At 34.0% G+C, this 15,646-nt stretch overlaps 1 protein-coding gene across 3 annotated transcripts in view; it reads left to right on the plus strand.

Moving 5' to 3' along the window:
- Positions 1–13,304: 13,304 nt before the first annotated feature.
- The window catches only part of LOC136043825 (cell adhesion molecule Dscam2-like), a 285,713-nt gene continuing 283,371 nt past the window's right edge, over positions 13,305–15,646 (plus strand). For 2 of the 3 annotated variants that reach the window (XM_065728764.1, XM_065728771.1), the window contains exon 1: positions 13,307–13,387. In XM_065728764.1, the coding sequence (XP_065584836.1) occupies positions 13,348–13,387 (40 nt within the window). In that variant the 5' untranslated portion in view covers positions 13,307–13,347. Of the gene's footprint in view, positions 13,388–15,646 lie in introns of all 3 variants that reach the window. The other variant, XM_065728754.1, reaches the window with a different exon arrangement.

Genomic DNA, 15,646 nt, shown 5'->3' on the forward strand with positions numbered 1-15,646 from the left:
CATGACTTGTTTCTTCAGCGGGCCCGTGGGGAATCTCCGCTTTTAACTTTGCACAGCACATACAGCAGTGTTACGTGATTATGGTGCGATTGTGGAATGCTACGCAATGAAGGTGGATACGTGTGATGTTACGTAATCACGGCGCAAACATGGGATGTTAAGTAATACTTTAAGAGAATTTTTTCTTTTAAGGCTTTTTTCGAGATTTCATTTTCTTTCAAGACGTTTTTTTATCAGGGAGCCATTATATTCCAAGGATATATGTCAGTTTTGGGATACGAAAGATATCTCGCCTCAAAGAAACGTTGTGTTAGACAGCTGAACTAAGAAAGCCTTCTTAAAATTTTGATTTGAGGAATAGTTTCTAGTGAAAACATTATGAAAATGTATGGATTGCGGGTTTCCTAGCAATTGTCTCCGAACCAGTTTAACTACCAAGAAAGCTATTGATTTTCACTCTATTAGATGCATCTGCTGGCTACATTCTATTAATGTTCTAATGTGACCTAGACAGGAAAAGTAAGGTATTAAATTGGTGTGATGTTACATAGCATTAATTGTGTAAATGATTACGCGTTGAACATTCATCCTGGAAAAAGATCTAAAAGACTAAGACTCTTTTTTAGCACATACAAATTTTATTAATAAAAAAACATTATAAATTCATGAAATTACAGAAATAGCACTTAAATCTCAGCAAACAGGAAATCAAAATGTCATATAGCTGTTTTACCACAAAATATGAACAACAGCGTGGATTAAAGAAAAGCGAGAACTCTAGGTTACGATTTTAGGGGGGAGGGTTATTATTAGAGGTAACTTTAAGCCATATTAAGATATAGCTCTGAAAATTTTCGATGAAAATGCCTCGTTTCTTAGAGCCAAGAAAATGTATTTCTGATTGCTAAGCATCATAACAATAGAAAATCATAAGATCACAGAAAAAAGCCGTTGAAACTCAACATACAGAAAAAAACGTAAAAATCTTAAAAAGTATAAAATATAAGCAAAAAAAGCACGAATTAAGGAATGGCAGGAACCCTGGCAAACAATTCCGGGGAGAGGGAGGGATTTGTCACTTGAAATAAATTTAAACTTTACTGGTTACTAACTAAATTCAAAGTTACTGGTAATAATATGAAAAATGTCAACTTCATAAATTTTTTTTCGCTAGTAAATGCAACTCCTAAACGAAGAAAACAGAAATATGTTTTTGCTTTTGGTTATTTCTGAAAGGTGTTAGTGAATATGCTACGTTTCTTTGAGCCAATACTATGCATATTCACACCGTCCTGACAACATATGGCTGCCCCCCTATCAGCCAATTCCAGAGGGAGGGGAAGGGTTGTAATTGGAGGTAAATTTAAGCCTTATTAAGAGAAATGTATGAAAGTTCCTAATGAAAATGCATTGTTTCTATTGCTTTATTAAGCACACCTGCCTCTTACATTGTAGTAATGTAAATCTTGGTATCAGCAAAATCACATTTCTAATGAGCCATAAGTTACACGTGCTATGCAGCAGAAGCCTCATTACTTAGTAATAATAAGAAAAATGTCAATTTCACAATACATTATCTCGCTATTAAGTGAAATATGGAAAGGAGAAAAAAAGGACACTTTTTTACAATTGGTAAATCCAGAGAAGTTTTAATGAATAGCCACATTTTATGGAGCCAAGAAAATGCACATTCACGCAACCATGACAATATATAGGGGACCCACCCTAGCAACCAATTCCAGGGAAGGATGGAGGGGGTTGCTATTAGAGTTAAATCTTAGCCATATTAAGAGATATTTCTGAGAGGTCTTAATGAAAATACTTGGTTTAGTTAAACCTTGGTTTTAGCAAAATCACATTTCAAATGAACCATAAGTATTCTACTACGTTTTATGCGGCAGAAGCCTCATTACATAAAATAGTAATAACAAGAAAAAAAATCAGTTTCACAATTCGTATTCTTTCTAGTAAGTGAAACATGTAAACGACAAAAAAAGAGACATTTTTTAGTATTCGGTTATATCCGAGAGGTTTTAATGTAAATGCCACGTTTGTTTGAGCCAAGACTATTTATATTCACAGCACCGTGACAGTATGTGGCTTGCACGATACACCCTCGTTATACATATTTTCCAGATATTTTCATGATAAAAACCATGTTTTACATCCTTTGGTTTGTGCTCGGTGTGCGCACGCTTAGTAAGCCCCACCGAACTTAACTCAAATCAGTTAACAAAATGTAATCTAAGTACAAAAATCACTTATGTTGCCGTCTATAACATTATATTTTTATGAGATTTTCATATGATTTTGTTAAAAGGCTGATGATTTGAAACAACACAACGTAAAGTCTTGATAACGCAATAGAAGATTCTCTTTATATCAGACGAGATTTTGATAATTTAGTGAAGATGTTTAATGAAATTAGACAAGATATTGATAATATCATACAAGAAGTTGGTAATATTTGATAATATTTTGAAGTACCAGACACGATGTTGGTAAAACAATTCTAATTTGTGTTAATAACTTGAAAGATTTGTGTAATGATAGAGGATTCAAATAAAATCTCACATGATTTTAATAATGCAAGACAAAATTCTATAATATTCAACGGGATCTGGTAATATGATGCTAGACTTTGATAATTTCATGTAATTTTTTGATAATACTTGACAAGATTTCGATAATCTAGATCAGTGGTTCTCAACCGGGGTCCACATGGACCCTAGGGGTCCATGTAATAATTCCGGGGGTCCACAGGCATAACACAGCAAATTGTGGGCCCACAATGATATTTTGGGGGTGCATGAAGAAAACAAACTCAGAACGCTCTTTATGTTTAAGAATTGAGTTCCTACTGTAATTTACATTATTTTGAATCGGTTTAGTGACCTTCTCGGAATGGATATACCGATTTGGGTTTCAATTCCTTTCAAAGTTAATGTTGCCGAAATAGAATTATCTTTGCAAGAGCCCCTCATCGAATTACAAAGTGATGAAATAATGCGTGCAAAATTCAAAGATGGAAAGTACAATATATGGAAAACAAATGATGTTGCTACAATGTACCCTTTGCTCTGGGATAAAGCGCAGTTCTACGTTATTGCTTTTCCTACATCTTATCTTGTTGAAGCGGGATTTAGTCGTTTTTCTCAAATTTTATCAAAAGCTCGCAATAGACTTGACATTGTGAAAAGGTGTGATCTTCGACTACCATTAACATCGATAGAACCAAATATAAAGAAACTTGTCGAGAAGCATCAACCACAGGGATCTCATTGAATAAACATGCTTTTTTTTAATCACACACTTAATTTCAACTGCTTTTTTATCCAGTTTACACAAATAATATTGGAGTGAATTAAACTTCCTGAGGAGCTCCACTCTCCTTGAGCTTTAGTTGTTTGCCAATCGAATAAACTTGTAGAAACTTGTAATATTGCAGTTATTATCACAATAATAGTAATATTAATAATAACAATTATTATTATATTAGAATATTTTATTTGTATTAAATTAGTTTTCATTTAAAAATAAAGCTTAATCGTATGCTATTTGTTTGATAATTAAAACCTTAAAATTCATATTAGTGGAGAATAAAAAATTGTTCATATGTCCAATAGCTATGAAGGGGTCCACCAAGATAAAAAGAGGGGAAAAGGGGTCCAGGGGGGAAAAGGTTGAGAACCACTGATCTAGATTATAGCAGACATGATTTTGATAGCAATATGTTAAACTTTTTTGATAGGTAACATGATTTTGATAGCACTATGTTAGATATGGTAATGCCAGTCACGTTTTGATTGTAGCTGAAAATATTTTTTTAATGTCATTTAAGATTCTGATAATACCTTGTGAAATTTCTTTAATAACTTGCAAGATTCTGATAATATCATGTGAGGTTTTGATAATCCCATAGAGTTTTTTCATTAAATCCGTCAAGATTTTGTTAATATAATGAAAGATGTTTGATAATATCAAATAGGATAATTATTCTGATAATAGGAAATATGATTTCACTGATTTTGACAATATTTTAGAATTTTACAATATTAGAAATGTTTGGACGTACTAGAAACTGTTTTATTAATGCCAGGTGAGGTTTTGATAATACCTTGCAAGATTTTGTTAATAAATTTCTGATTTTGATTAAAGGCAACATTTCGATAGTATAGTGCAAGATTTTAGGGAATATCAGCTGAAATTTTGATAATACCACCCAAGATTTTGGTAATACCTGATAAAAACTTTGATAGTAACAGACAAGATTTTGCTAGAACCATTCTTGATTTTGATGATAACTCGTAAGATTTAAGTAATGTCCGAAAGGATTCTTATAATATCTCACAAGACTTTGATAAATTCATGTAAGGTTTGATAATATTTGAAAAGATGTTGATAATCTTGATAATAGCAAACACGATTTTGATAGAGCTATGTTAAGTGTCGTTAGTAGGTAATATGGTTTTGACAGCATAATTTTATATTTTAATAATAGCTGTCACGTTTTGATTATCGCTGTAGATATTTTATTTATAACTTGTGAGATTATAAGAATGGCCAGGCTGTCTCATGGCCACAGACAAGACCGCACCAGCACCAGTCTCAACTGTTGAGATTAATGGCCAAGCTGTGGTAATGCATTTCACATATCTCCGATCAATTATATCCTCAAGTGGCACACTCGACGCCGAAATCTCAGCCAGATCAGCCAAGGCAAGCTCTGGGTTCCGATGACTCCTGAGAGAAGTCTTCCAGAAATCGCAAATTAGCCGCAATACCAAAGCCCGAATTTACAACGCCACAGTCTCAAGCATCATGCTGTACTCATCTGAGGCACAGCTGATAGCCCAGACACAGTTAAGGAGGGTCGATGCTGTCAAGGCTTGATACCTGTATTGAGTCGAAGGCTTCAATTGGTATAACAAGATCTGCAATACTGATATTCTAAGGATCTTCAAGCTGGCGAACCTCTCTACCCAAGTAGAAGCCCACTCTCTAAGGTGGTACGGCCCCCTACTCCGTCTCCCTCTAAGTACCCCCACAAGGATCATCTCAAACTTTAATCTTTCGGGAAATGGCTGGGAACGCTCTCGAGGACGGCCAACTACTAGATGGGCTGATGTCATAAAGCAACGCCTGCTCAATCGCAACATCAACCCAAATGTGGCCCCATCCTTAGCCCTGGACATGACTACTTGGAGAAGACTGACAGCGTTGTCAACCAGTTCCCTCAATGTTGATGACACTACTCAGCAAGAGCGTTAAGTCAAGTAAGTAAAGAGATTTTAATACCATGCAAGATTCTGCAAATAACTTGCATGTTTCTGATAGTATCGTGTGTGAATCTGATATTACCATGGAAAAGTCTCATTATATCAGTTGAGATGTTGATAATGTAGTGCGAGATGCTGGAAAACATTTTTGTTATATCATACAGGTGTTTGAAATGCTTGGCAAGATTTTTGTAATCTTGATTATAGGAGACACGATTCTGCTAGAACTATTCTAGATTTTGATAATTACTTTTAAGATTTAGGTAATACCCTCGGATCAGAATTGGTGGAATTGGAACCGTAGAATTGAGGACAGAAAATGCGGAAACGGAACCGACAGGACCAGAATCGGTTGAGCTGAGACTGGAACTGGAACTGGGATCGGCTCCAGCAGAATAGGAATTGGAATTGATGTTGAGGGTGGCCAGAAGCAGGAGGAGTGGAATTTGGTGTCACTTTATTAAATGAAATATCTAAGAAATGTCTTGCAAATTATGAGGGGTGCAATAGTGTACCAGAGGACAATTATTAGGGGTTCCATAGTTTGCAAAGGACCAGCAATACTGTGGCACAGTGGCGTCAATTGGCATGGTATTACGTTGTGCGTGGCTTATGAAAACACGGTCCAATAGACTCAAAGTATGATTTTTAACAAGAAATTATCTGAAAAATATCGTAGAAATGATAATCTGTATGACAGGGATGCCACAGGGCCAGCCACACATTGTTATGGTGGCGTGAATTGTTATGGGGCATCATTTGAGGGGTTGCGAAGTCACGAATCAGTGGGCTAAATGCACAATTTTTATCAAGGAAATGTCTGAGAATGTCATAGGATTGATAATATGGAGATAAGGAAGTCACGGGCCAGCCATATTGTACCAAGGTTAGGTTAGGTTGGTTAGGTAGGTTAATTGGTGTACACGTTGAGGATGGCTTATGAAAACACGATCAAATGGGTTTTAGGCATGATTTTTCAGAAGAAAGGATGAACTGGGGCAAGCAGCACATTGTCATGGTGACGTGAGTTGCTATGGGGCATCACTTTGGAGGTGGCTTGCAAAAACACGAATTAATGGATTTAAAGCGTAATTTTTATCAAGGTAATGTTTGAGAATGTTATAGAAATGGTAATGTGGGTCATAAGGAAGTCATGGGTCAGCCATAGTGCACCATGGTGGGTTGAATTGACATGGTGTATCCATGGTGTATCACTAAGAGGTGGCTTGCAAAAACACCAACCGATGGATGTAAAACATGCTTTTAATCATGAAAATACCTACCCTTAGGAATGATAGTCTGTATCACAGAGGTGTCAAGGATAAGCTACACATTGTCGTGGTGCTGTGAATATGCATAGTCTTAGATAAAAGAAAAAGGGTGTTTTCATTAAAACCCCTCAGATAAACTGAATGCAAAAAGTGTTTTTTTCGTTTGTGTGTTTCATTTACTAGCAAGGAAACTTATTTTGAGGTTGAAATTTTTTCTTACTGTTGCTATTTTAAGTAATGATGCTTCTGCTGCATATAGTGTAATACTTACGGATCATTCGAAATATGATTTTGCTAATACCAAGATTTGAAGAAACGAGGTATTTTCATTAAGACATCTCAGAAATATATATCAACATGGCTTAAATTTAACTCTAATAACAGCCCTCCACCTCCCTCCCTGGAATTGTCTGATAGGGTGGGCCAGCCATATATTGTCATGGTGGCGTGAATAAGCGTGGTGTTAAACCAAAGAAACGTGGGATTTTTATTAAAAATTCTCTTAAATAACATAATTCAAACAGTGTCTCTTTTTCTTTGTTTGCGCGTTTCACTTACTAGTGAGAAAAAGTATTGTGAAGTTGACATTTTTTCATATTATTACTATTGTAAGTAATGAGACTTCTGCTGCATAATGCATAATACTTACGGCTCATTCGGAGTGTGGTCTTGTTAATACAAAGAATTAAATTAATACAATGTAACAGGCAATTGCACTTTTTACAACAATAGAAACGATTCGTTTTCGATAAGATCCCTCAGAAATATTTTTTAATAAGACTTAAATGACCTCTACTAACAACCTTTCACCTTCCCCTGGAATTGGTTGCTAGCGTTGGGCCAGCCACGTATTGTCACAGCCTTGTCAATATGCTAAGTCTTGACTAAAACATCGTGTAATTTTCATTAAACCTCTGCAAAAAAACATCCCTTTTTTCTTCGTTTATGTTTTTCATTCCAGAGCGAGAAAACGTATTGTCAAGTTGATATTTTTTCTTATTAATACTATTGTTAGTAATGAGGCTTCTGCTGCATATGATGTTGTACTTACAGCGCATTCAAAATGTGATTTTGCTAACACCAAGATTTAAATTAATTCAATTGAACAGGATGCTGCGTCAAATAAAGCAATAGGAATGTATTGTGAAGTTGGCATTTTCTTATTATTTCTATTTTAAGTAATGAGGCTTCTGCTGCATAAAGTGTTATACTTACAGCACATTCACAATGTTATTTTGCTATTTCCAACATTTAGATTAATACAATGTAACGGGTAGGTGCGTCTAATAAAGCAATAGAAACGACGTATTTTCATTAAAATTTATCAGATGTATGTTTTAATATGGTTTAAATTTACCTTTAATAGCAAATCTCCCCCTTCCCCCTGGAATTGGTTGCTAGGGCTCTCGCCTTTCTTTAGTTCATGCTTCTTTTTGCTTATATTCTATCCTTTATATACTTGTTCACGTTTTTTTTCCATTTGTCCAGTTCTAACTACTTTTTCTGTGATTTCATTATTTTATAATGATGTGGTGCTTGGCAATCAGGAATACATAGTCTTCGGTCAAAGAAACGACACATTTTCATTAAGACCTCTCAGAAATATATCTTACTATCGCTTATATTTACCTCTAGTAACAACCCATCCCATAGAATTGGTTGCTAGTGTTCGCCTTTCTTTAATTCATGCTTTTTTGCTTATATTTTATTGTATAACAGCTTTTTCCAAGTTTTGTTTTTTCGTTTGTTGAGTTTTAATGCTGTTTTCTGTAATTTCGTAGTTTTATAAAGTTCATTTCTATTAATGACACTTGTAGATACAAAAAAGAGTATGTGTCTTCTAGATTTCTTTTAATTGTTTTAAAAAGCAGAATTGTGGCAAAGAGTCAAACTTTAGCGTAAAGAACGAGGAATTGCGGAGGGGACAACCCATTTCATATACGGAGTAATTTCTGTTCGTTTTAACTTTTAATGTCGCTCCTTACTTTCAGTTAAAAAACTAGTTTTTCTTATGTAATTTCTCAACATTTTTGAATTAATGCATGTTTGATTTTGGCTCTCCACACAGAAATTATTAAAATGAAATTTGCATATTAATTCCTTTTTTGGCTAAATGGCTTTCTCTTAGTTTTGATCAGAAGATTTTGAGAAATAAGGGATGGGGAAGGAGGCCTAGTTGCCATGCAATTTTTCGGTTACATAAAAAGGCAACTACAAATTTTAATTTTTAGCGAATATTTTTATTAGTAAAAAATATACGTAACTTAAGAAGTAACTTACTTAACAAACTTTTATATTCTTTAATTTTTATTATGTATATGAGGGGGTTTGTACCCTCGTTAATACCTTGTTCTTTACACTAAATCGTAAGTTTTGTCCCAATTCTTTAAGAATGACCCCTGAATCAGAAAGGCCGTAAAATAAATAGTTGAAATTGCTAAAAATACTATAGCATAAAGAGCGAGGTATTTTTCTCCTCCTATATACCTCGCTCTTTATGCTAAAGTATTTTTAGAACCCCTCATACGCGTAATAATCTCTGTTCGTTTTAAGTTTCAGTGCTACTCTTTACTGTCAATTGAAAAAAACTTTTCCATGTTTATTTTTTCATTTTTTTTATGGTAATTTTAGAAAATCCTGCGCCCTTTTCATTGAATTTCTGTTCCCCCATGACATATTTCTCTAAAGAAAGATCCTCCCACTTAGCCCCCTCCCCTCAACCCCATCCCCAAAACCAAAAAAGTCCCCTGAAAACGACTCTACACTTTCCAATAACCATTATTATATGTAAACTGGTCGAAGTTTGTAAATTGCAGCCCCTCCCCCAGGGACTGTGGGGGAGTAAGTCATTCCCAAATACATAGTTAGTATGGTTTTTGATTATGCGGAACAAAATGAATATTTCAAAATTTTGATCTGTTGACTTCGGAGAAAAAATGAGCGTGGGAGGGGGCCTAGGTGCACTCTAATTTTTTTGGTCACTTAAAAAGGGCACTAGAACTTTTCATTTCCGTTAGAATGAGTCCTCTTGCGACATTATAGGACCACTTGGTCGACATGATGACCCCTGGGAAAAAAAAACGAAAACAAACAAACAAATAAACACGCACCCGTGATTCGTCTTCTGGCAAAAAATACGAAATTCTACATTTTTGTAGATAGGAGCTTGAAAATTTAGCTATAAGGTTCTCTGATACGCCGAATGTAAGGGTTTGATTGTCGTTAAGCTTCTGTGACTTTTAGGGGGTGTTTTCCCCTATTTTCTAAAATAAGGCAAATTTTTTCAGGCTGGTAACTTTTGATAGCAAAGACTAAATTTGATGAAACTTATATATTTAAAATCAGCATGAAAATCTGTTTCTTTTGACGTATATCTTAGCATCAAAATTCCGTTAAAAATCTTAGCATCAAATATCTTATTAAGATTATATATCTTAGCATCAAAATTCCGTCAAAATTCCGAGAGTTACACAGCTAAGAGACAAGGGTTAGGAAACAAGCAATCCCTATATTTTTGAAACGTTTTCATTAGAAAGTTTTCTTCGAATAGAAAAATTAGGAAGGCTTTTTTGTCCAGCTGTCTAGCGTACCATTTCTTTGAGGGAGAATCTCTTTCGAATCCTAATGCGAACAAAAATTGTTGGATTACACCAAAAACCAAGCGCGAAAAGTAAACAAAACTAATTAAAAACTAATGAAAGAAACAAAAAATTTAAAGGAAATGAAAAGAAAATTAAAAAATTAAAAATTAAAAAGATTATCAACACACTGTTTGTTAGCATCTGCCGATGGAGGTTCAGAATCCTTAGGATTTTGTCCAAATCGTGGATATTGGCAAATGACTCACTTTAAGGTTGTTTACTTGTTTGCTCTGGGTATTTGATTTTAATTCTTACAATTTTCGGTTTATTATTGAATTTAATTAATCTTTAAAATTTTTGGATGATTTTTCATTGGTTTTTAGTTGGTTTTGTTTTCTTTCCGAGTTTGTTTTTTTCTTTGGTATTTTCCTTGTTCATACTATTTTTTTACGCTGAAGAGGAGAGGCGGTTGTTTCTCCATTATTTTTGTTTTGCCTTTAAAAATCCCGTTTTGATCTTTTTTTTATGTTCAATCGTACAAAAATAAAACAATACCACTGATACAGATCACTTTTTCGAGAGTTGTGTTGATAACTTAACTCATATCCTTTCTCTGCGCCGGCGAGCCACACCACGTAAAATACTGTTAAGACTAGAAAAAATAAAAAACGCATCGAATAATTCCAGTAATATTAGACGATATGCACGAGGAATGTGAGTGATTGGCCACTTCCCTATACTCGCTATGCAGGGTAGATCTGGCGTTTGCCCCCGAAAACTTGTTGTATGTTATACTTTGGTATGATTCGTCAAATTAGTAGCAGTGACGTAAGGAGCCAAATTTCGATAAAAGTAACATTTAAAGGGACTAGAATTAATTCCTTTTATTTAGGTTAGACCTATTTGTTAGAAGAAGTATGGTAATTTTTCACTAAAAATTGAAGGCAGTAAGCCAGAATAAAGATAAGATGATTTGATTCCCTGTCTTTCTACAACAATTCGACAACTTTACATGAACAGAAGAAATTTTGCAAGAACAAGAGAATTTTAAAAAGAGAATTTCATCATATGTATTATCGAAAAACTAAATTCGAAAGTTATATTGAAAAATAAGTCATTTGTTTTAAAACTGTATAACTTAAACTCAACACAGGGTATTCTGATCATATTTACTATCGAGAAACTAAAGTCGAAAGTTTCATCGGAAAAAAGGCATTCGTTTTAATACTGCATAACTTTAACTCAGCAGAAGGTATTTGGATAGCATGAACTGTTGAGAAACTCAATTCGAAAGTCTGTTCGAAAAAGTCATTCATTTTTAAATTGTACAAGTTTACCTCACCAGAAGGTATTTTGATCATATGTACAATCGAAAAACTAAATTCGAAAGTTTTATCGAAAAAAAAGTCATTCCTTTTAAAACTGTATAGCTTTAACACACCACAAGGTATTTTGGTCATATGTACTATCGAAAAACTACATTAAAAAGTTTTATAAAAAAAAATCATTTATTTTAAAACTGTATAAGTTTAACTTACCACAAGGTATTTCGATCACATGTACTATCGAAAAACTAAATTTGAAAGTTAAATTGAAAAATAAGTACTTTGTTTTAAAACTGTATAACTTTAACTCAACACAGGGTATTCTGATCGTATTTACTATCGAGAAACTAAGTTCGGAATTTTTATCGAAAAGAACTCATTCATTTTAAAATTGTAAGACTTTAAGTTACCACAAGGTATTTCGATCATATGTTCTATCAAAATACTAAATTCGAAAATTTTATCGAAAACAAGTCATTCGTTTTAAAACTGTATAACTTTAACTCACCAGAAGGTATTTAAATCATATGTTCTATCGAGGAACTAATTTCGACAGTTTTATCGGAAAAAAGGCATTCGTTTTTAAACTGTACAGCTTTAACTCACCAGAAACTATTTCGATCATGTGTACTATCGAGAAATTAAATTTGAAAGTCTTATTAAAGAAAAGTCATTTATTTTAAAACTGTATAAATTTAACTCACTACAAGATATTTCAATCATATAGGCTATACTATCGAGAAACTAAATTCGAAAGTTTTAAGAAAAAAAGTCATTCGTTTTAAAACTGTATAAGTTTAACTTACCACAAGGTATTTCGATCATGTGTACTATCGTGAAACTAAACTTGACAGTTTTATCGGAAAAAAGTCATTCGTTTTAAAACTGTACAGCTTCAACTCGCCAGAAGGTATTTCAATCATGTGTACTATCGAGAAACTTAATTCGAAAGTTTTATAAGAAAAAGTCTTTTATTTTAAAACTGTATAACTTTAACTCACCACAAGATAAAGATATTTCAATCATATGTACTATTGAGAAACTAAATTCGAAAGTTTTATCGAACAAAAGTCATTCGTTTTAAAACTGTATGACTTTAACTCACCAGAAAGTATTTTCGATCATATGTATTATCGATAAAATAAATTAGGAAGCTTTATCGAAAAAAAGTTATTCGTTTTAAAACTCTATAAACTTTAACTCACCACTTGTACTTTCGAGAAACTGAATTCGATTTAGTTTTCCCATCTTCCCTCGTCAATTCGTGGTTAACTCGCCGATTAAATTTTTCTTTTTATCCCTCATTCCTTTCTTCCAACCAATTTTACCGTATCTTGTTCTAAATAAGATTTATTAATTCAACAAAAAACCCATCAAATAACGCACTCCTCCAGCAAGACTTCATGCCTGGGAATGCATAGATAAAAACAGAGAAGAGGAGGAAATAAAACACATGCACTAAAGACGAAATATACCAATCAGCTGGCAACTGACTTCTCACTGAAAACCAAGCGGAAGTAAAGTGTTTTGCCAAAAAAACAACCAATAATTTCAACCTAGACCAGAGAAATTAAAATCGACCATGCAAATCATTCTCTAACTGTGTCTCTTTTAAACTTTTTTGAAAACTATGAATCCCTCTATAGAATTGTTATTCCAGTAATTATGAGATTACATGATATATCCTCTTGAGAATACCATTTCAATACAATTAGGTTTTACTTGTGAGTCTGCATTTTGCTCCCGAGTCGTAATATTCTCAATTTCCCCCCTCTTTTTTGCGATTAATTATGGCGCATCTTCCTTAAAAGTATGATGTTTCATAGCTTTTGGAGAAGGGTTAGTATCGTTAGTTCTCTTAAGAGCAGTATGTAGCAAAGGTGAAGACAGAATGAAATTTATTTGGATTACATTAAGCTTTATTAACTTCTGTAAGTAATTATCAGGTATTGTTACCTTAAGTAACAGTAAGCCAGTGTATTCTAAAATAAAAGTAACTTTTCTTAGAACAGTTAACTCGATTTCCTTATACATAGTTCCAGTCACGATTTATCTTTTTGTGGAGAAGAACTGAAACCATGACCTTCTGAAGCAAGAGCAGTGGTTCAGGTCAGGGCGAAAAGAAATTTTTCTGCCCCCCCCCCCCCCACAATATACTTAAAAATTATATTTTATTTGTTTCCCATGTTTACTCTAAGCAAGCGAAAGCTTAAGTAGCGTTAATTGTTCAGTTGTAAATACATTTTTTTTAGTGTATCCTTTGTGTGTTATTTGTGGTTTGTTTTCTTTAATGAAGTATATTATGATATTGAATGGAAATTATTTTTTCGTTTTAATAGTATCTTTTTGCGCTTTCATTGAAAAGAATAAGAAAACAGTACCCCCCCCCCTCATCCTATGTTTTGTGAATTTATACACGTTTTGAAGGGGAAGGGGTTGCCATTTCTGGAGAACATCACTGCATTGGTATTCCTTGATAAAATCCATCATAAAATTGAATTGAAAATTATTTTTCCCCACCACCCCACGTTTTGTGAATTTATATACGTTTTTAAGGGAAGGGGTTACCATTTCTGGAGAATATCACTACTTTTTTGTGGTTAACAATTATAAATTTTAAATTTTAATAAAATTTAATTGAAAAAAAACAGCATCCGCCCATCCCACGTTTTGTGAATTTACACACGTTTTGAAGGGGAAGGGGTTGCCATTTCTGGAGAACATCACTGCATTGATATTCCTTAGTAAAGTCCATCATAAAATTAAATTGAAAATTATATTTTCCCACCACCTTACGTTGTGTGAATTTACACACGTTTTGAAGAGGAAGTGGTTACCATTTTTAGAGAACATTACTGTTTTTTTTGTTTTAAACAACTTATTCTCAAGCCTCTGTGTCATCACAGTTGTGGATAAAACTGAACTTACGCTGTGACTACAACAAACTTTCATGGTTGATAGATCAGACTGCCGTATGATCGTACTTACTATAGATCAGACTTACGTATGAACGTAAGGAGCGACATTAAACCTTAAAACGAACAGAAATTACTCCGTATATGAAAGGGGATTCTCCTCCTCAATGCCTCGCTCTTTACGCTAAAGTTTCTTACTGTTTTGAAAAAAGAGTTAAAAGAAAGAGTCAGACTTTAGCATAAAGAGCGGGGCGTTGAGGAGGAAAAGCCCCTTTCATATACGGAATAATTTCTGTTCGTTTTAAGTTTTAATGTCGTTCCTTACGTTCATTTAAAAAAAAATTGTTTTTTTATTTAATTTCTGGACGTTTTTTAGTTAATGCATGTTTTGATCTTGGCTCTCCGCACATAAATAATTAAAACAAAATGTGCTTATTAATTTTTTTTGGCTAAACGGCTTTCTCATAGTTTTAATCGGAAGATTTGAGAAAAAAAGAGAGAGGGAGGAAGCCTAGTTGCCCTCCAATTTTTTGATCAAACAGTTCGTGGTAACGAACTGTAGTAAGGAGCGACCCGGCTCAATAGTAAACGAAACTCTAAAACACGGAATTTTGATGCTAAAATATAGATCAAAAGAATCAGATTTTCATGTTGATTTTAAATATATAAGTTTCATCAAATTTAGTCTTTGTCATCAAAAGTTACGAGCCTGGAAAAATTTGCCTTATTTTAGAAAATACGGGAAACACCCCCTAAAAGTCACAGAATCTTAACGAAAAGCACACCATCGCATTCGAGATGGTGTGAACCATGCTATAGAGAACCCTATAGCAAAATTTTCAAGCTCCTATCTACAAAAATGTGGAATTTCGTATTTTTTGCCAGAAGACAAATCACGGGTGCGTGTTTTTTTTTTTCTTCTTCTTTTTTTTCCAGGGGTCATCGTATCGACCAAGTGGTCCTAGAATGTCGCAAGAGGGCTCATTCTAACAGAAATGAAGAGTTCTAGTGCCCTTTTTAAGTGACCTAAGAAATTGGAGGGCACCTAGGCCCCCTCCCACGCTCATTTTTTCTCCAAAGTCAACAGATCAAAATTTTGAGATAGCCATTTTGTTCCGCATAGTCAAAAATCATAATAACTATGTCTTTGGGAATGACTTACTCCCCCACAGTCCCTGGGGGAGGGCCGCAAGTTACAAACTTCGACCAGTGTTTACATATAATAATGGTTATTGGCAAGTGTACAGTCGTTTTCAGGGGATTTTTTTTTTTGGT

Source organism: Artemia franciscana, chromosome 1, assembly GCF_032884065.1.
Source record: "Artemia franciscana chromosome 1, ASM3288406v1, whole genome shotgun sequence".
NCBI lineage: Eukaryota > Metazoa > Arthropoda > Branchiopoda > Anostraca > Artemiidae > Artemia > Artemia franciscana.